The following is a 22,966-nucleotide window of genomic DNA, read 5'->3' on the forward strand; positions in this document are numbered from 1 at the left end:
GTCCTTGATTAGGTTCGTATACTCCTCCTGCAGCCCCCGATAGCAGTGTCATCAGTGAACTTTTGCACGTGGCAGGACTCCCGAGTTGTATTGGAAGTCCGAGGTATATAAGCTGAACAGGACCGGAGAAAGCGCAGTATGACCACAATGTCAGACCTGCAGTTCCCAGGACGCACATACTGAGGTCGGTCTGTAAGATAGTCCACGATCCATGCCACCAGGTATGAATCTACTCCCACCTCTGTCAGCTTGTCTCTAAGGAGCAGAGGTTGGATGGTGCTGAAGGCACTAGAGAAGTCTAGAAACATTATTCTTACAGCACCACTGCCTCTGTGCAAGTGGGAGAGGGATTGGTGTAGCATATAGATGATGGCATCCTCCGCTCCCACTTTCTCCTGGTATGCGAGCTGCAGAGGGTCGAGGGTGTGGCCGACCTGTGGCTTCAGGTGGTGAAGCAGCAGCCACTCCATGGTCTTCATCACATGCGACGTCAGAGTGACAGGCTGGAAGTCATTCAGCTCACCAGGACGTGATACCTTTGGGACTGGGGTGATGCAAGATGTTTTCCAAAGCCTCGGGACTCTCCCCTGTTCCAGGCTCAGGTTGAAGATGCGCTGTAGAGGACTACCCAGCTCCAACGCAGACTTTCAGCAGTCGTGGTGATACTCCATCTAAACCCACTGCTTTGCTGCCACGAAGTCTCCTCAGCTTTCTGTTTACCTGGGCTGCTGTAATTGTGGGTGGGGGGAAACTCTTTCCTATGCTGGTATCGGCAGAAGGATGGGTGGAGAATGCAATACTTTGAGGTGAGTGTGGGTTAGGGTGGTCAAACCTGTTAAAGAAGTTGTTCATCAGGTTTGCTCTCTCCACATCTCTCTCGATGGTGGCACCCTGCTTCAAGCGGCAGCCAGTGATTATCTTCATCCCATCCCACACTTCCTTCATGCTGTTATTCTGCAACTTCTGCTCCAGTTTTCTCTTGTACTGCTCCTTCGCCTCCCTGAGCTGGACTCGGAGTTCCTTCTGCATGCGCTTGAGCTCATGCTGATCACTGCCTTTAAAAACCCTATTCTGTATCTGTGCATTTGTGAAACTAGGGTACCATCTGAACAGGTCTTCAGTACAGCAGGGCAAATTGTACTCCTCAGTGTTCCCTTTTCAAACCAGAGAAAGTCAACATGTTTGTTTTCCTAGCTAAGAATGCATAGCCTAGTGAATGAATCATCAGAAAAGTTGGTCTGACTGTTGTTACCTAATTCAGCTATCCCAGCTAGCTTTAAAAGCTACAATATGAAGGCCAGACTTGTTCTTTTACGTTTCTAATTTGACAGTAGTATTCTTGTTGAGGTAGTAGCTTCATATTTTCTATTTATTTATGTGCTCTTTATTATACTTTAAAATTTAAAGTTTTGATGAGCATTTTCTGGTGATATGTCTATGATACTTCCAGGTTTATAAACTTATTACCACACTTTATTAAAAATTGATATTTTTTGATTTATTAAGCACACAAAAGTAGAAAAATAAAATCCAGTTAATTTGAATGTGACGCTTTCCCCCCCACCAAGTATAAACAATAATATCACATTCACAATATTTTAAAAAGATTTAGCTTTCAAAGTCAACGATATCAACCAGTCCTACTTAAAATATTGTAAATAAAAATGCCTCACCTTGCTGAAGTACATATCCATCATGTACAGGAATAGCTGTAGTGTGTGTGGCACCACTATCCAACACTAGTCCTGTTGACCTGCCATTTGCGAATCTTGAAAAAATGTAGAGTTAAAGAAAATGACAGTAATAGAAACATGAATCATGAAAACAATTAACTGAATACAAACATGCATACAATTTTGCCCTTTCATGTGTAATACACCTTTTTATAAGCAGGAGAAAAAAATTACTGTATATACAGTGCATCCGGAAAGTATTCACAGCACATCACTTTTTCCACATTTTATGTTACAGCCTTATTCCAAAATGGATAAAATTCATTTTTTTCCTCAGAATTCTACACACAACCCCCCATAATGACAATGTGAAAAAAAGTTTACTTGAGATTTTTGCAAATTTATTAAAAAAAAAAAAAAAAACAGAAATCACAGCCTTTGCTCAATACTTTGTCGAGGCACCTTTTGCAGCAATTAAAGCCTCAAGTCTTTTTGAATATGATGCCACAAGCTTGGCACACCTATCCGTGGCCAGTTTCACCCATTCCTCTCTGCAGCACCTCTCAAGCTACATCAGGTGGGATGGGAAGCGTTGGTGCACAGCCATTTTAAAATCTCTCCATAGATGTTTAATCGGATTCAACTCTGGGCTCTGGCTGGGCCACTCAAGAACATTCACAGAGTTGTCCTGAAGTCTCTCCTTTGATATCTTGGCTATGTGCTTAGGGTCGTTGTCCTGCTGAAAGATGAACCGTCGCCCCAGTCTGAGGTCAAGAGCACTCTGGAGCAGGTTTTCATCCAGGATGTTGCTGTACATTGCTGCAATCATCTTTCCCTTTATCCTGACTAGTCTCTCAGTTCCTGCCGCTGAAACACATTCCCACAACATGATGCTGCCACCACCATGCTTCACTGTAGGGATGATATTGGCCTGGAGATGAGCGGTGCCTGGTTTCCTCCAAACGTGACGCCCGGCATTCACACCAAAGAGTTCAATCTTTGTCTCATCAGACTAGAGAATTTTGTTTCTCATACCGAGAGTCCTTTAGGTGCCTTTTGGCAAACTCCAGGCAGGCTGCCATGTGCCTTTCACTAAGGAGTGGCTTCCGTCTGGCCACTCTACCATACAGGCCAGATTGGTGGATTTCTGCAGAGATGGTTGTCCTTCTGGAAAGTTCTCCTCTCTCCACAGAGTACCTCTGACAGAGTGACCATCGGGTTCTTGGTCACCTCCTTGATCAAGGTCCTTCTCCCCTGATCGCTCAGTTTAGATGGCCGGCCAGCTCTAGGAAGAGTCCTGTTGGTTTTAAACTTCTTCCACTTACAGATGATGTAGGCCAGTGTGCTCATTGGGACCTTCAAAGCAGCAGAAATTTTTCTGTAACCTTCCCCAGATTTGTGCCTCGAGACAATTCTGTCTTGGAGGTCTACAGACAATTCCTTTGACTTCATGTTTGGTTTGTGCTCTGACATGAACGGTCAGCTGTGGGAACTTATATAGACAGGTGTGTGCCTTTCAAAATCATGTCCAATCAACTGAATTTACCACAGATGGACTCCAATTGACTTGCAGAAACATCTCAAGGATGATCAGGGGATACAGGATGCACCTAAGCTCAATTTTGAGCTTCATGGCAAAGGCTGTGAATACTTATGTTTTTGGTTTTCCAAATACTGTACACACAAGTTTTTTTCTCTTTGAACTTCTGTAAAAAAATACAGTATTTGTAATCTTGCGAGTCTTAATATGTTGAATCTATTTAATGAGGTCAGTGAGACATGCGTTTAATGACTTTGTACCACAATTCAGGATAGGTTTCTCTGTTTGGAATTTCAGCACAGACAAAACGATCTACATCATCAGCAGTTTTTTTTTTTTTACAAAGTAACCAATAAATGCATGTGCGTTAAACTCCGTTTTTGAAATTAAGATTCTTTATTTTTTACATGCATAGTTATACAGGACAACACGCAGTGAAATGCATCCTGATCTGCTTATCAAAAATATGCAAAATTACAAGAATATCAGTTTGATTAACAAAAAGTCATAGATTGAAAGATAACAGTATAGTAGAAAATAAAAAATAAATTAAATTATGTGAATAAAGTAGAATTAAGTGTCACAGTGCAATAGTGTAGCGATTATTGTTCAAAACCAAAGTTAGACTGGTGCATAGTTAAATGAGGCCGTTTGTTTGCGCTACTGCGATCTTTACTTTCTTTTTTTATATTTTCTAATTTTCCTACTTTCATATCCGTTAACTTTCGCCACTTTTTTTTTTTTTGAGCCTTTCTAATTTTACTGCTTTCATAATCTCTAACCTGCTCTGCATGCGTTTAGCGCCAACATTTGTAAACGTCTTTATGAAGTTCTACTTTGTCTTTTACTCTTTGTCTTTTAATTCTGAGCCGGATTGGACGTGCTTTGTTTTCCAGTTCCACTTGTTCCGGGCTGATAATTACTTTCCTTACTTTCTGAATTTGCACCTCGATCATTCTTTTTTGCTCTTTTTTCTCCCCAACGCTTCTTCACTTAGATGTCGACATTTCATTTATAACGTACTGTCCTTATGCATTTTACATGCGCTGAGAGCTCTGAATCTGTGTGTGCTCAAATCCTTTAGACGACTGAATGTTTTGCTGCTTCTTGGCTTATTTGATAATGATTGTATGTAGGGCGTGTCTTGCAAGAAACTCATGTCAAAGTCTCATGTTTAAGCTCCCCGGCGAGACGCTCTCTGGCCATGGGTCTCTTTTCTCGGCGCTTTTCTTTCTTCTTCGTTTATATTCGTCGACGTTTCATTTCTGCCCTATTCATTTCAACCGTATTGACCTTATGCATTTTATATGCATTTAGAGCCCTGGAGCCGTGAGACGCACCATGGCAAGTCTCTTTCATCTCATGGGTCTTTTAAATGTCTTCCAGGATGATCACGTATTTAAGTTAAGCAGGTTTCATTTCGAAATTCTACATGCAACGGCCATAACAGTCGACAATGTTCCCCATGTTGAACTTTCTTATTTATGGCCCCATCTTCACGAAATTTGGTAGGCGGCTTCCCTGCGCTAACTGAAACCAATGTACGTACTTATTTCGGTGGTATGACACCACTGTCGGCCGCCATATTGAACTTTCCAACGGCCTTTGTTACCCATTTTCAAGAAATTTGGTACGCGGGTTCCCAACACTAACTGAATCCTACTTACATACATATATATGTACATAGCCTGCAGCTCAGTCGCCATATGAGACGGCGTTGGGTCCCCCATCCCCACGTCTTCCATGTTGTTGGCTGCCTGCCTATAGAAGGCCGTCCATCGCTCCGGTCTCTACATTCACTTCCTTGCCTCACCATGGGATTCACGTCTCCCTGCTGATAACCGCAGCCTTTTTATTTAATCCACTGCTTCTCCGCTGTTTTATTGTTCATTTATTACGATTATAGTTATTGTATAGGTATTTTAGACTTAGTTTACATTGTTCAGGTACCCATTTCCTTTATCGTTCCAACTGTAACCCCATTAACATGTCTATTGAGGTGATCACCATCAATCAAAGAACTGTCACTTACCGCGTGGTTTCCATGCCCGGAGATGGCGCCTGCCTTTTCCATTCTCTGTGTTACATATTGCAAAGTCATATCAGGCTCACTCTTGATATCCGGAGGAACATTGTGTATTGAATGACTGGGACAGGTTCAAGGTGTGGACTGATGACGGTACAGGAGATAATTATAATACACAGGAGCACTAGAAGAGTGAAATGCTTAAGCCCTTCACCTATGGCTCTGCATGCGAGTTGATGGCTGCCGCTGAATTGTTCGGTCGTCAGTTTCAAGTGTACCGAAATGACCAAATATTTTACACCTTTGGACAACCGCCAATACCTCTTAAACATCTTAGATTCACAGGTGACGATTTGAGTAGTGGACACTTTGATTTTTATGAATTTTTAACCTCTCAAAAGCTGGATGCGAAGTTATCGATGAAACCGGTTGTATGCTTACAATGCTTCACAGATGCCGAATGTCACTTCAACACAACAAGTCCTGCAAATACTGTTGTAATTGAAACAAACCATGAAACTCAAACCGATTATGACAGCAGCAATCCAAGCTGTGAGATTTGAGGCAAGATTGCTTTTCACATGGCCAACTGTACGTTGCATGCTCAAGAGCAAGCTCAGTGCACAGCTTGGTCATATTACAACCAGAAGGCAAAACTGAATGTGGTTTACAAAGAGATCCTTAACAAATAATTATTGGTATATTTTCCCTCAGTTTAAAAAGGTTTACTTTTCTTCTTAATAAAAATTTTAAGGCAGTACTTTTTTGTATTTTGCTAGTGTATACATACACACACACACACACACACATTATATATATATACAAACATACACACATACAGTGGTGTGAAAAACTATTTGCCCCCTTCCTGATTTTCTTATTCTTTTGCATGTTTGTCACACAAAATGTTTCTGATCATCAAACACATTTAACCATTAGTCAAATATAACACAAGTAAACACAAAATGCAGTTTTTAAAATGATGGTTTTTATTATTTATTAACTAATGGTTATATGTGTTTGATGATCAGAAACATTTTGTGTGACAAACATGCAAAAGAATAAGTTATCAGGAAGGGGGCAAATAGTTTTTCACACCACTGTACGTTTTTCCAGCTTTACTTACTCAATGAAATCTATAACATCCAAATGAAAGATATCACAGCTATAGTTCAAAATAATTTTAAAAATTAAACGATCTAGGATGTGGAAAGCTGAGAGAAGTATCCCAACAGACTCAAAGCTGTCATTAAAGCAAAAGGTGGTTTAACAAAATATTGACATGGGGAGAGGGAGAGATTCTTTATTAATCTCAGTATGTCTTGTTTTTGATTTTTTGTATAATTTTTCTGAACTGTAGCAGTGATATCTTTCACTTGGATGCTATAGGTTGCATTGAGTAAGTAAAGCTGGGAAGAAACATTTTTTGTGTGTGTTTTCATTTAAGTCCATTTCCTGGACTTGAATGGTGATTTCGTACAGGAGTACTGGGTTGTGTGCACCTGTAAATATGGAAACTGTAAATAAATGTGTGTTGGTTGGTGACCCATTGGTGTCCGGGCTGTTCGCCACATCTGAATTCTGTCCTGGTTAATTTAACAAATATATGTACATATATACACACACTTTTTTTTTTTTTTTAAATAAATTAACCAGGACAGAATTCAGAGGTGATTGAACCACTAGGGTCAAGTGATCATATTATACAATTCAGTATTTTGAAAGCGTACAGATGCAAAGACTAAAAAACTGTTAAGTTTAACTTTGGTAGGGCACATCTAAACAGGTGCAACAAAGCAGAATAAGGTTTTAAGTATAGGAACAGCTGAGGAGCAGTGGAACACTTTTTTTTTTTTTAAATTTTATATATAATGCAGGACAGATACATCACAAAATTTGAAATTAGTGGTAAAATTAAAAAAAAATTAGTTTGTTATTTTTTTTCCTCCCTTTGCATATTCGTTTCACACACACAACAGCTGTATAAGGTGTAGAAAACTAACAGCTCCAGTGTGAATTGTAGGGCATATGAGAGAATGGGACAGCCATTAAGAAAGATATTTGGAAACTAAATGACAGAAAGATATTTGGAAACTAAATGACGGTTGAGACAGGAATATTGCACATTTTGCTCAAAGAGATTCTTTGAGTGTTTTAGTAGTAAAAGAGCAGTCAAGAAGGAGGTGAAGTGTATCAGGAATAGGCTGATCCTAGAACTACAGGGGATGTTATGAGGAAAGATTAGAAGAGTCAAGCATTTTCAGTTTAAGCAGTGAAATGGGTGAAGTGTATAAAATTATAAAAGGAATTGGTACATTGGATCTAGGCTGTTACTTTAAAATGAGTTCAACAAGAATTCAGGGACACCGTTTGAAATGTGCGAAGGGAAAATTTCATACAAACATTATGAAATTTTTCTGCACAAGAAACAATGGGTTTAATCGAGGAGCTAGCCCATTTACGATAATGACTTCTATACACAATATATGAAGGAAATGATAAAAAGTAGCAACCACCATTACCTTCTGTCTTGCTCAACATTAAATCACAATATTCTAACAGTTGTGGGCTGTCTTACTGGAATTCATCGAGTTGTTCAATATGTATAAAAGGGGAGATCTGAATCAGAACATTTTTTCTTAAACAGTCAATTTATACAAACACTTATCTGCAAAAAATGGAAACTTCTGTGATTTAATCACATGGAAATGAAATTCACTCTGCCACATGAAGGTTTCCTTTAACATGTGCCATAATCCAAAACATGGGATACTGTAAAATCACTTAACACTTGGACTATATAGATTCAGATCAGCCGAATCTCTCCCTCTAAATATGGCATATCATTTAAGACATTTACTTTGTGCAGGGCAAAAGTATTTTTTGTGGTTAATTATGCTCTAGGGAGTGGGGCATTCTATCACACTGCATCCCCCACTCCATTAACAGCACTGACAGCGATCGATCACATGGAGAAATGGGGTGTGCCAGTTTATGAAAAGGGCAGTCCGTAAAAAGCAAAGTGAATGGTAAAGCTCAAACTGTGTTTAGCTAGTATTTTCTAGGCACTGTGGCTGTAAGTATAGTCAGTTTTATACAACTCACCCAGTTAGAAAGGTAACCCCCTCCCCCCGAAAATTTTGTAACCTTGTGCAAATCCTAAAGTGTCGTTGACTACAATTCCCAACATTCAGTGTGCAGCTCCAGATGATTTTACCACCACTTACAACATTTAAGTAACAGCAACTGCTGTGTTTTTTCCCCTCAATTACTTTGGAATAACAACTTCATTTTCTTACAAAATTATAGCATTTACCTTACAGTGGTGCTTCTTAACCATTCTCGCCTTGGGACCAAGTTTTACCTTATAAGTTCCTTGACAACCCACAAACACCATTTGACGTACAGAGGGAGTTTCCCCCTTTGTGAACCGAACACAATTAGACAAACTGGACTCCCCTTGGTGAAATGAGTGCAGTTAGAAACAAGGAAAAATATTGTGCAGCATTACACTGACAGCATTGTAGATGCAATTTACATTATACATATATTTTGTTTTCCTTTTCGGTTGTACAATTACAATTAACATTAGCACAGTATGTTCAGGTCTTTTATGTGATATGCCCATTCTAAAGTATGGGGTGACTGCTTTTTGATATAGTCACATTTAAAATATACCGTCCATGGACCAAAGCCTAGTCAAATATCTATAAATTACGATTAACCAGCAATATTTTTGTGCAATTAGCACAGATAATCTCCATCACAACAAACATTTAAGTAAAATTTGATTATGTATTCCACTTCTAATAAAACTTCAATCAGAAGCATGACCTGAATATATGCATCAGTGACATAAGTGCTGTGAATACCACTACAGCCAATTCTTTTTTAAAGATAGAATAAATAAGAGCCTCTCTGTGCTAATGGCTTTTATTCAATCACAAAGTGCTTTTTTGTGAATATAAACAACTAAGACTATTGTCCGTTTTGCTGATATAACAAGTGACATAATGTAAAGGATACGAAGTCAGTACCGCCGTTTTACACAAGAAGAAAGCTGGAATGTTGTAATGTTCAAACATCAACTCAGTCAGCTTCTCTCTCTTGGCTCGGGTATTCCACTATTTAAAAAAATAGAAAACAATGAAAAGAATTAGTCTGAAATCTATGATGGTTTAAAGATATTTATTAGTTAATTTTTTTCATTCACCCAATTTTGGAAAGAAAATATCTAAATATGTGTCACTTCATAAGTTAGTAAAGTCATTCTTTTTATATTATCTGTAGCATCTAAGCTTTATTTCAAGGACTGGAAAAAAATCTTATAAAATGTAAAATATGCAAGTAATTACTCAAGGGGGTGTCAAGCACAATCAGAATGAGAATTAGGTGGGACTAAGGAAAGACCCTGCAGGAAATGAAAGGACCACCACACTTGAGGTTGTTAATAAAATTCTCTGTAACTCAGTTTATGTAAGCAAAATCAACTATTTATTGTTAAACCCATCAATTGTCCCTAGTAATTCTATGGTGAACAAGACAACAACAGTATAGACAAAAAGATTCCTCTCCTCTAAGATGTCACAAGGAAACAGTGTAGTCAAACAGGGAACTGACGGAATGCTTCATGCTTCCAACGACAGAAAGACCAGACGCTGACAGAGCCTAGGAATACCATACTCCCACCAGCTTACAGTCACTTCTGATACTAAGACTTTCAATTTCCAACTCTAGAAAGTTATCCTGCGATTGCATCTTCACTGACATAGATCCTCAAAGGAGTGCCACTACTGAAAAAATTATGAAAGCACAATGTTGGAATGGTTACAAACTAAAGAAAGAAAAAACACCATATTCTATTAACTACTTTTAATACACATTTACATTCTAATAATATCTATCCTCTATTACACAAAAGGTCAAGCTTCTGAGTCCATTCCTGAAGCATTATGATGAACCAAACACTGTTCTCTCTCTCTCTCTCTAACACGGATTAGGCCTCCCAGCCAAACCTATTTGGTAATATGAACTGGTATTATATGTAGCTGCACATAATTATAGCAATAACAGAAACCTGGCCACAGCTTATAGATGGAAATGAATATAACACAGATATACATTTTTTTAGGAAAGATAGGCAAAACTGAAGAAAAAAAATGGGGAAGTTAATGTTCATGTACAAGAGTAAATGAATGCATTTTTTCCTTCAACTTGAGGATGAGCCGTGTCTTAGTGAGCAGATCTGGATTCAACTAGAATGCCTGATACTGGAAGTGTGTTTTACATACTCACAATGCAGACTATAGTTTAAAATGTTCATCTTTTTAAAAACATTAAAAAAGGCAATTTGTGAGGAGGATAGTAAAGTCAAGGAGGCCTTAAAATCACAAAATATTAACTGAATTGCATTTTAATTTAGGTTAAAACACCAATAAAAAAAGGAAGTCAATCTAGATTTAGTATTTTGTAATATTCAGGAGAGAATCCATGGAATAGATGTTATTAAACCAATACCAATAAAGGATAAGTGTCAAAGTTCTTTCTTCACAATCATGATATATATCCACTTATAACATAAAATTCCAAAATTAATTTTTATTTATTTATTTATTTTTTTAACACAAATTTTATAAAATCTTGTCTGTAAGCTGCTACAACCACTGGGCTAATGGGGACACAATTTATAGTTAAATGAAAAAGCCTTAAAACCTACCTAATAATGCTGAACATGTCTCCTGCATGTATAATACATCCCTGTTGATGTTGAAAGAAAACTACAAATAATTTATCACAGATTCCTGGAACTAATTTTCTGAGGTAGGAATATATTTCTTGTTTACTTGTCTGCTCATAAGCCCATTGTGCTTAAAATGTGTTATGTACTGAACTTACTAAACTTTCCCCCCAATTAAACTTAGGTGAATTCACATTAGTAAATTGAACACAACTTTGTGTGTGTGTGTTTTCACCCTTTGATGTTTACTGGGTTAGGCTCTAGCTGCCACTGTGATCCTGCCCTCAAAAAACGAGTTAGGGAAATGGATGGATGAATGGATACCTATACCTATAACCAGGGTTTGAAGAGTGCCACTCTTTGATATATTCATATTATGTAAATGCTCTGATGTTCAATGTGAGAGATTATATAATAGCTATTGTGTTTCAAGACTTTGCCCAGGAAATTTCCTAAGACACTGGGCCCCAGTTATAGTGTTGGTGGTTAATCAGATGTATCAGAAGTACTAAGTAATTAACAGAGGTTTTTTCTGTATACAGTGGACCCTTGACATACAACCTCAGTTCGCTCGTGAGGGCTGGTTGTAACTCAAGTCAAGACTGTTTTTCCCATAAGAAATAATGGAAATACCCATAAATGTGTTCCGAACCTCCCACAGCAACACTTAACCTTTTCATAATAAAAAAGGGTTGCATAATGTGCATAATTTACCAAAAACACCAATACTTTTTCTAATGTACGAACCAAAAAGTTATAAAAAGTGCCTAGCCTACCAGAAACAATTTCATACTGTACTCACCATTTAAGTTGACATCTATGGCTTGCAGGAAGGGTGGTGGAGGAGAATGAAATGGAAGGTGGTTATTGTTTGGAAGGACAGCCCCCTTCCATAAGAACATCAGGAGATGGTGGATTTCGACATGCTGTACATATTAGCGAGATCGGTCACGCGAACGCCACTCTCATATTTCCGCACAATTTCCTTCTTCGTTTCTATTGTGATTGCTTTTATTACCTTCGTTAACTTCTCTTCCTTCCTAAGCTTCCTTTCTAGCTTTTTTGGGGCCATTTTGATAGCAATTATGAAAATTATATAAATCACTGCACTGACCAAAATTACATCCACAAACGCGTATCTGGGCTCCCACTGATGCTTATGAATGCTCTCGGCTGTTTGTTTACAATGGCACAAGTGGATACACATGACTGCATTCGGGTCGTAACTCAAGATGTTGGTCGTAATTCAAAACAAAAATTTTGGTCGTAAACCAAGTTCTTCGCATGTCAGGCCAGTCGTATATCGAGGGTCAACTGTATAATACTGCCACCATACAAGCTAATACAACTTCACTGGAGCTCCTTACACTTGAACATGCTACATACATTTCCACATATGTAAAACATTCCTGACATAGATCAGTTCTTGCTTTTACCAGTTACTAGAATTTTGTGGACGGTTATTGCAAAACAATTTCAGATGAAAGTGTTTTCATTTGGATTTAAACAGGTAATCAGTAGGAATAACGGGAATCTTAAAATATAATTTCACCTGTACACATCCTGTAACTATGTACAATCTCCACATCCTTTATGTTCTGTCAGTGTGGATCCCTTTAGTGAGCTGTGCAATTCTTTACACTGACCAAGGCATTTTGTCACACCCAGCTTGTGTTGTACATAGGGACTTAAGTGGACTGGTATGCTGCACCTGCAGTTCTATTCCTGCTTTGCAAAGTGGAGCATAATAGCACATCGCTGTCTGTCCTCCAAGTGAAGCAGTTCTCCAATACACTGCATATCTTTTACCACCAAGCTGAACCAAAAAACCCCTGCTCTGTAAAGTTTATGTATATAAGAGCACTGAGCAATACCATCTGGCTTGAATTTGAATGTATTTTATACCGCATTACGAGGAGTAAGAAGACAGAACTGGAGGTAATGAATGTCCCCAAGGAGGCTTCTTGCTAAAGAAGTCTTCTTTGAGTTTCTCCTAACTATCCTTGTCCACTTCACATCTCATTTTCCAGGCAGCTCACCACCTCACCTCATTTTCCTATGCAGCACTGATGTCTTTTCTCACTCGCTGCCAGCCCCATTTCTCTGTGCAATTACAGGGACAACTGGTTCAGAGACACTAACCTGTTTGCATTGTTCATTTGCATGAACTGTATACCCCATTTCTAAGTGAGATCACCACAGAAGCAAAAATGACACAATCCCTAATAATAGGCCCAGTTGCTAAACTCTTTATTACAGACAACTATCAAAAAAATTTAAAATGTGTCAGTTAATTTTTGTTTTCTATAGCATCTCCAAATTACAATCAAATCCATCAAGGTATTTTTGAGATTTTGGGGTATTTCATTTTTCTTGTCAGTGAGCTCTGATCTCTATTACTGCCAGTAATTTAGTGCCACTTTGATGACTGCCTGTAACAGTTTTTACTGCAGGCTATAGACAGGCTCAATATTCTCTCACTCTGAATAGTGAAAAAGAATGACATGCCAATAACGTTCTGAGGTAAACCCACACCCTTTGGGACATTAAAACTTTTCTTCATGAGAGGTGCTGGAACTCTTTAGCTTCAGTACAAAATTCAAGAGAGGGATAGGTTTTTTGTTTTTTTTTTTAATTTATAAAACATGACTCACTTTAGAACGCAATTTCATGTGGCAAAGTAATATATAATTGTGAAGAAATAACTGACTTAAAAAATGCCAAACTTACCCTTTAAGTTCCACTGACCATAACAAAACAGAAAACAATACACTTCATAGTGTTTTAAATGTATTGAAAATGAAACCTAACCACTTTCATTCTTGCCCTTAGTGACTTTTGTTTGTAATCAATATTAAAGCTAATACTGCATATTTTCTAAACTACAGTCAAATCAGTCTCATCCATATCTTTATCATTTAAAATAAGTAAAATGTGATTAAAATTGAAATGGAATGTGGATATACCCTTTTTATAAGCACTCATTAGATTTTCAAGTCCTACACATACTCACCGGAGCTTCAGACATTAACACAGGGTGCAGATTTGCTTCTGACTTTATATGCATCTTGTATGTGTGATCTAAAATAGCCTGGAAGCTATTCCAATCTTCAACTGGAAGAATAAATAAATTAATAAATAAGGAGCAAAGTATATTTTTTCATTAAACATCACCTCACATACCAATGACAGGACAGTGAAATAGTTTTTAATGCATTTTTTGCATATTTGAAGCAAAACACAACAGCCACCTCACACTTTTGTGTTTTCACAGAACAGTCAGAAAGGTGATTTGACAGAAGCAAGTTTTTAATGTAGCAATGCCAATTATGACAGTGATTCTTGATTATTTATATTAACACTAGTTGTGCTGTCCATCTATGATGGGATGAAATCTTACACATCAACGTAGACCTCAACATTAATGTAACGCCATGCAATGCATGTCTCTGTTACGTGCCATTTGGTAAGGAATTCATGAAAGCAATTTCAATGTGATGCACAATCTATTGGAATGACAAATGCAATGCATTTCATTGCTAAAAAGTTTGTGATGCACCATCTTTTGGAAAAAGATGCAGACAGACAGGCAGACACAAAGTCACTTATCCTTTTGTTAACTCTTTAAAATAAGCCTCGTTTATATCCATTTTCTACTGCTTTGATTTCACCGTCTATAATTTCATCATTCTACTCGGAATACATGTTCTACCCTTTAAAAGGTCAGACATTTCTCTTTCAGAATTTTTATACCTGGATTAGTTATGTTGTACACACCTGTTGCTACAAAATAAGATGCAAAACAATTTTTACTAAAATGCATTTTCAATGTTATGATCCTCTCCCCCAATTAGTGTTAGAATCAGCTTCCAAACACTACAAAAAAAAGAGTGTCAGTGAATGTGTCTGGATCATCCAGAAATAACTGTTACACAATATCTACAAGTAATACTTCTAGTGTTACTGTTTTGCACTGAAAAACAAAAAAAAAAAAAAGTTTCCACTTATTATTTCTAAATAGTATCCATTAATGAAGACCGCTGGTCTATGCATCATTTTGAAAGGCAGATCTCACTGTCAGAATACATATACAGTAGCTCATGAAGTAATTTGGAAGCACAATATAATTCCAACACCAACTGTTCCAAGATTCAAAAACATCTTTATGGAAAGAAAAAAAAAAAACTGAAATATGAAAGTGGAATGTGACATTTGAAAGTTGAAACATCCTTCTCATTAGTAGATAATAGTCTGTCCATCAGATTATACTCAATCAGGACGTTTGGGTGAGTGGGTTGTTGGGAATAGGTAGAGCAATTTGGTCACCGTTGAGGTCATAAAGAAAAACACTGCAATATGGATCAGGGTATGCAATAAGGCATTTTAATGGTAAAAAACTCTACTTTAATTACAGTATTGAATTCTTCAGTCCCACAGGGGAGTCTAAAACAGTAGGGCTCAGATTAAAGGGTTAAGGCGGAATAAAGATTCAAATGCACTGAACAATTTTGTAAACGATTTAAAAAAAAAAAAAAAGATCGATAAACTCTGTAATCCAGTAAAACATTCAATTAGAAATTAATAAATGATAATAGTATCACTATTACCAATAGTACCACTGGTAGAAAAAGGAATATGCAGCTTATATAAGATATGAGATATCAAAAATATTTACCATATTTCATTGATTCTAAGATGCCATACTGTATATGAATATCTAACAATTTTAGGTATGCACTTTTGATAGAGTATGAAAGGTTAGGCAAAAAGAATACAAAAAGATGTCCACTTAAAATTTAGTAATACCATTATATAATGAATAAATAAATAAAAAAAAAAAAAAACCTAATTCAGTTCCTTTATGGCATTGCATCTACTCACTGTTCTCTGCATGGTCTATTGCTAATCCTAAACTACCTGTTTAAAAAAAGTATTTAGGCATGTATTGGAGTAAACACCGAGTACCCTAAATGCTTTGATAATGGTCTGAACCATCCATCCATTATCCAACCCGCTATATTCTAACTAAAGAGTCAAGGGGCAGCCAGCACAGGGCACAAGGCAGGAAACAAACACCAGGCAGGGCGCCAACCCACCACAGCGGTCTGAACCATGCACATAGAATTTAAGGTGAATTTGGCCATCTATACTTTTATAACTCAGGTGAGTAATAATGTGAAGTGGGCTGATTAGCTAAATTGGAACATTCAAAGTAAAAATAAAAACTCAACAGCTAAAAATACTCAAAGAAACCAGGAAAAGAGAAAAGTCTTCGCTTATTGAGTGGGGGGAGGGGTGTGGATTCGGGTCTGCACAGTGTAGCACTACATTTTTTGTCCCATTTTTTTCCCCTTTTAGCCATTTTGATACATGCATAATAAAAGTAAAATGTGTGTTAAAATCACTCCAGAAGTCTTTCTTCTCTCACATGAGAAAGGACAAAAATCTATGTACTATATTTCTTAATTTGTGTAAGTACATTAAGTGTACTGTACTAAGTTAGCATGGCTGGAGATGCAAGTTTTTATGAAATATAAAATGGTAATACTAAAATCTTATATGCAAAGTCTAAAGTTATGTTAAGACAGTGTTTGAGTAAGTATATTACTTACAGTCTAACTATGGGGACATAAGAGACAAGACCTATTCATTTTTCTCAATACTGAGAACAATCATTTGCCCTAAGCACTGGCAATGTATAAAAGTTATTTACTTTCTACCTTCTTCTGTTATCATAAACAAACTTTCTAAAAGCTAGAAATTCACCTCTTACAAATTTACATTTGACAAGTTTTAAAGCTTTTGTAACACAAACGTTGTCATGCCCTGTTAATCACAGTTGTAAGTTGTTAGGAAGAATGTTTTTTTAAAATAACATTACTAAACATTGCTTCACTTAGCAAGGCAAGAATCCAGAAAAATGACAACATGGTATGACGGAGGAAAAATAACTTCAAAATACCAGTCCTATACTTAATAACTTCAATTCCATTCCAACCATGAAAAAAGATTTATATGCCCATATTGTCTAAAAGACTTTTTACTCGAAAAGGATTAAAATGTTTTTGTTCACTAGATTCTTGCCTTAAAGAATAAAACTTCAGACAAATTAAAAAAAGACATTATAAATCTGCAGTTTATGAAACTTTAATACAGTACTTATAAAACACAAATCAGAATACCATCACATCAGTAAAATATTGACATCCCTGGAAAATCCTGCCTCTATGTTATACTAGTTTACAAAAATATCGGTCCAAAGATGCTCACTCAGGCTCTACAATGCACAAATATGGCTTCAATAGTATATTTTCACAGACTCGCAAAAAAATACATATATATCTATATTAACAGTTGACTAGAGAACAAAGGGTTAAAAAACTTCAAACTAGGAATTCTCTGTTGCAGAGTGAAGCCAACTAAATCAAGATTTCAGAGTGACATTAAGTGGCTATATTAGATTTCTTCTGTTAAGCACTGCATATTTGTAAAAACAAATTCAGAGCAAAAAATAAATAAATAAAATTAAGTGTCCCTGCCCCTTGGGACAGTATTTTCCTACTGGCAGGCAAGATTAAGAGTAATAATTTTGATGCTTCACATAATAAATCTAGAACACCAACATAAAACAACTATAATGAAATAAATGTTGAACTTACTCATGCCATTTTTCAGTGGCGATACGACATCCATGCTCTCTCGGGCAACTCTAAGGGCATTGGTATCTATGTAATAAGATGTGCCTCCTTGTTTGCCTTTGTCTCCATCTGTGTCCATTGGTGTTATTCCATCTTCCCTCTCCACTACCATCCCAATATGAGTTGGAAAATCTGCCTGAACAAAAGACAGTAATATTAAATGGATATTTTAATTGCAACAAATCTAGAAAGAAATAAGACATTTGCCTACATTCCTAGCAAAAAACAAAATTTTCTGTTAAATTTAAACTCCATGAATATTGATGATCACACAAAATTTACATAAGATTCAGGATCCAGTTCCAAAACAGTAATGTGTGCATACTGTCAGGGAAGTTAATCTTCTTATATAATACGCTACTGTGGCCGTTCATTTGTCTGTCCAGGATTTTAAATCACCTGTAGCTCGCAAACTGAACTACTGACTTGAAATTTGGCACACATACTACGGGACATCTACAACCCGCTTTCGGGGTTATGATTGACCTCCAAGGTTATTCTTCTTTTTATTTTATTGTAGAATCGACTCTCGGCAGTGGCCGGCAGGGCAGCCGTGCGGATCATGCATACTGGCACCGTTCTCATCCCTTCCACTTCATATCTTAAATCATTCTTGAACCAGATTGAAGACTTACAGTGCATCTGGAAAGTATTCACAGCACATCACTTTTTCCACATTTTGTTATGTTACAGCCTTATTCCAAAATTGATTAAATTCATTGTTTTCCTCAGAATTCTACACACAACACCCCATAATGACAACGTGAAAAAAGTTTTTTGCAAATTTATTAAAAATAAAACTGTAGTTTTTTTTTCTTCTATAATTGAGAGATAACCCAAAGAGATATATTGATCTGTTTTATGCCATGAAGAGCTTTTTTGATAATATATAAGCTATATCTGTTGTAAACGTGACAAAAGTCAAACAGATGTATTGGATTGTATCTCTTTTCAATAAAAACTTAAAAAATAAATAAATAAAAAAACTGAGAAATCACATGTACATAAGTATTGACAGCCTTTGCTCAATACTTTGTCGATGCACTTTTTATAGCCTCAAGTCTTTTTCAATATGATGCCACAAGCTTGGCACAATTATCCTTGGCCAGTTTCGCCCATTCCTCTTTGCAGCACCTCTCAAGCTCCATCAGGCTGGATGGGAAGCGTCGGTGCACAGCCATTTTAAGATCTCTCCAGAGATGTTCAATCAGATTCAAATCTGGGCTCTGGCTGGGCCACTCAAGGACATTCACAGGGTTGTCCTGAAGCCACTCCTGGTGGTTTCGAACTTCTTCCACTTCAAAGCAGCAGAAATTTTTCTGTAACCTTCCCCAGATTTGTGCCTCGAGACAATCCTGCCTCGGAGGTCTACAGACAATTCCTTTGACTTCATGCTTGGTTTGTGCTCTGACATGAACTGTCAACTGTGGGACCTTATATAGACAGGTGTGTGCCTTTTCAAATCATGTCTAATCAACTGAATTTACCACAGGTGGACTCCAATTAAGCTGCAGAACCATCTCAAGGATGATCAGGGAAAACAGGATGCACCCGAGCTCAATTTTGAACTTCATGGCAAAGGCTGTGAATACTTATGTACATGTGTTTTCTCAATTTTTTTATTTTTAATAAAATTGGCAAAAATCTCAAGTAGCTTTTTTCACGTTGTCATTATGGGGTGTTGCGTGTAGAATTCTGAGGAAAAAAATGAATTTAATCCATTTTGGAATAACAAAATGTAGAAAAAGTAATGTGCTGTGAATAGTTTCCGGATGCACTTAAGTGAAAAATTAAGGAAAACGTACTAAGTAATTGCAACACAATTTCTTAATCAGTTTTAATTAACCAATTAATTTAAAACCCCCAGTTCCTATCCTTCCTTTTTCTTTCTCCACATAACCAATCACCACACGATAAACGTCTTTGTGAAATTAAAACTAGTTATAAATTTAGACCACAGAGTGTTCAGAACTTTAAAAAAAAAAAACCACTAAAAAAAAAAAAAAAAATCTTCCTTATACATGTTTAAATATGCCATTGATTCAGGATTGCGCCCAGGCAGGAACAAATCCTGAACAAGGTGCCAGCACATCGCAGGCTGAATACGAGCAACACATACACTAGCAGGGTCAATACAGCATAACAAAACCCGAGTTCCTACATGACTTTGAAAGGAAACTGAAGCACGCTGAGTAAACCCTGCAGAAAAACATGCAAATTCAAGGCAGGGAACACCCGGAACCCCCATGCTGAGAGTCAGCAGTGCAACCTCCATGCCACTGTGCCCCTGCATGATTAATACATGCTTTAATGCATTTCATCATGAAAATTACATCAAGTATTTATCTCAGCATTCTAAATGTTCAGGGAGCAGGAATATCGTGAAATTAATGTATTCTGTGTGGCGATTGCTGCCTGCGCCTCCTCAGTGCAAGAGGAAATCAGTTTAAGAAGCACGTAGTGATTAACATGGCTCGGGGAACACTTAGCATACAAAGCATTTAATGTGCTACATAACTTATGACGGGGTTTGAGAAAATCTAGTAAATTAAACATTCATTTTAAGATGAAGAAGTTTAGTTTACGATGTTCTACTTTAATGACAAATTACGAGAATAAAGTCAGCATGTCAACTTTATTCTCGTCATAAGGGTCGAGATTAAAGTCAAGATGTTGTCACACGATTACACAGTACCCAGGTACATTACACAGTATTAAAAAAAAAAAAAAACAAGTACAACTTGGCTTGCAGTATTATCCAGTAGTATAGAAACACTATTCATACATATTAACATAATGGTCCACATCTGACCTTTTAAAACCAAAGTATCTCCAGACAACAGACACGGCTCCTTTTTTCAAGAAAAGTCCTTCTTTTCCATCATGTTCAACTTTATCGTCTGCTTCAGGTTCAGAATGTTCTGTCCATTTTCACTGCACAATACCTCCACCAATGCATGTACTGTGTTGCATGTGTGTTTATGCTATTTAAACCAGTGTTGCAGTATAAGAAAAATCCATATCGTAACAAAAATAAAGAACGTTTTTTGGTTTGAACCGGTATACCGTCCAGCACTAGTTAAAACCACCTGCCTACTGTTGTGGAGGTCCCTCTCATAAACCCAAACAGCTCTGACCCATTGATGCATACACTCCACACGACCTCTGATGATGTCCTATGGTATCTGGCACCAAAAATTTAGCAGGAGATGCTTTAAGTCCTGTAAGTTGCAAGATGGGGCCTCCCTGGATCAGATTTGTTTTCCACCTAATACATAAAGCAGATGCTCATTTGGATTAAGATCTAAGGAATTTGGAGGCCAAATCAACACAATGAACTCCGTAAGGTTCCTTAAACCATTCTTGGACAATTTTTGAGTCTTCAGTCATTGCTATATATGAATTTCAAAGATGGACATCCTTCATCTACACCTACAGTTCGAGTCCCATTTGCTTTTGTTAATGCGGCCTCTCAGACTGAAGAAATCAAACATAACACCATCATTACATTTAGGCGCATTTACAGAACATATCTGATTTTAATTTTCATGAATTAGTAATTAAATGGTGCACCTAGAAACATCCCTAATGTCATTATGTCATCACTCCAGACAAAAATTCACCTCAAGGAGCCAGTGCCTCCTAAAAGAAAAAAACAAATAGGAACCAATAGCTTTGATTTAGGTGCCAAATAATCACACTTTTGAAATCGTAATCTTTCAATCTCTTACCTTTCCAACTTCCACATACGTGTACCAGATTCTATTCCTTCTACTGTGCAATGCATCCTTCCCCTTGAGCTTTTTTATGTCCGTCTTGATGATCTGGGTAATTTTCCAACTATGTACAATCATTAAAAACAGTACATATTACTCAGGCTCTGAGTCTGTGTCACTGACCATTAGAATGACAGTGTCAAAGGGCCAGCAAATGTAATTTGGTCTTATTTCTTCTTGATTGAAGTGAGCCAGAGTTTTGACACTGCTGAGGAAACTGCTCAAGTGGTGGGCCTTCTGTGCCGATTGTGACTAAATCCTCCGAGGTTGAAACCCTGAGTGAGATCTGCACTATTGATTTTATTCTGCTATGTACTGAAAAGCCACATTCACACTGAACAAAACAAGCAGAACAAGATGTAGAATATTGTGGAAATCTGTGCAATAAAGCTCTTTGTCAGCAAGACTTTCTACAAACTGTTATAAGACTTGCCTGAGAATTGGTCTTTATTCAGAATTTTTAGAAATCTCTATTCTGTTTGTACAACCTTGACATCACATGCATTCTTCAACAAGACTTCTTGAAACTAGTTAAGTGTCAGCTCAGTTTTCTCCACAAGTAGTTAAATCATCTGGCCATGAATCATAATAGAAGACTGAAAAGCAACGAATGATCTCAGACCCTTGAAAGCTTCCATGCTGTGTACTACCCCTCATATTTTCAAACTGGCTCTCCAGTTCCTTGACTGCAGCCTCATCTGTTTTCTCAACATGCAACTGAAGGTTATCACTAAAGCTGGTGAGACTTGCTATTTTGTGTTGGATATTCTAAAAGGTAATGCCTGCATTGGTACAACTCACTGACTTTCCCTGCTTTAGTTTTCAGTCTGTTTGATCCGTGTGTTATTCTGGGGCACTACATTTTTATTCTGAGCAAGTGATTCTACCCCTGTGTGCTTCAGAAACTCCTGCAACTTTCCATTCCTTAATGGTCTGTCCGATATCCCCTTGATTGTGATAATACAACTGTCAATAGCTGCTACAGTTTGAGGAAAATCAAAGAAAGCAAGGGGCATGTACTTCTATAGCTCTGCTCCAGCTATGGAAATGAGTGCCCCCCGCGTAGATGAGACAAAAGGCCACTGTAGACATGAAAGTGATAAAGGCTTATTATAACCTTTTAAAATATAGCTTGAAGAATTTTAGCTATCTAGAGTTCATTTTGTAAGCAGCAGATATGGGGCATGCATTTTACAACTGTGCTCCAGCTGGTACAATATATGTCCCTTCCAGTGAATAGGACAAAAGGGCAAAGTATCAAAAAAAAAGTGAAAAGACTTCCTAGATTATTATAAATACATTTAGCTCAAATTGTGTGTCCATTGTTCATTATATAAACAGAAGTGCATATCAACAACAAAGGCTCAGCTGTGGAAAATGAGTGTCCCCTAAAGTTAATGGGATGGAGAGACACATTAAATCTTAAATTGATTTAGAAGACTGTCTACAGTCTTTCAGAATATAATTTTGAGCAATTTTAGCTACAGAGTGTTCATTTTGCAAGCAGTTTACAGGA

General features: G+C 37.2%; 1 protein-coding gene across 2 annotated transcripts in view; it reads right to left on the reverse strand.

Moving 5' to 3' along the window:
- The window catches only part of actl6a (actin-like 6A), a 54,217-nt gene that overhangs the window by 20,557 nt on the left and 10,694 nt on the right, over positions 1-22,966 (reverse strand). The window contains exons 3-7 of one of the 2 annotated variants that reach the window (XM_039758617.1): positions 21,406-21,514; positions 17,636-17,810; positions 13,990-14,090; positions 9,266-9,363; positions 1,674-1,768 (exon numbers count right to left, since the gene is read on the reverse strand). In XM_039758617.1, coding sequence (XP_039614551.1) covers positions 1,674-1,768; positions 9,266-9,363; positions 13,990-14,090; positions 17,636-17,810; positions 21,406-21,514 — 578 coding nt within the window. The remainder of the gene's footprint in view (positions 1-1,673; positions 1,769-9,265; positions 9,364-13,989; positions 14,091-17,635; positions 17,811-21,405; positions 21,515-22,966) is intronic. The other variant, XM_039758626.1, reaches the window with a different exon arrangement.

Source organism: Polypterus senegalus, chromosome 1 (genome assembly GCF_016835505.1).
Source record: "Polypterus senegalus isolate Bchr_013 chromosome 1, ASM1683550v1, whole genome shotgun sequence".
In the NCBI taxonomy this organism is placed as follows: domain Eukaryota; kingdom Metazoa; phylum Chordata; class Cladistia; order Polypteriformes; family Polypteridae; genus Polypterus; species Polypterus senegalus.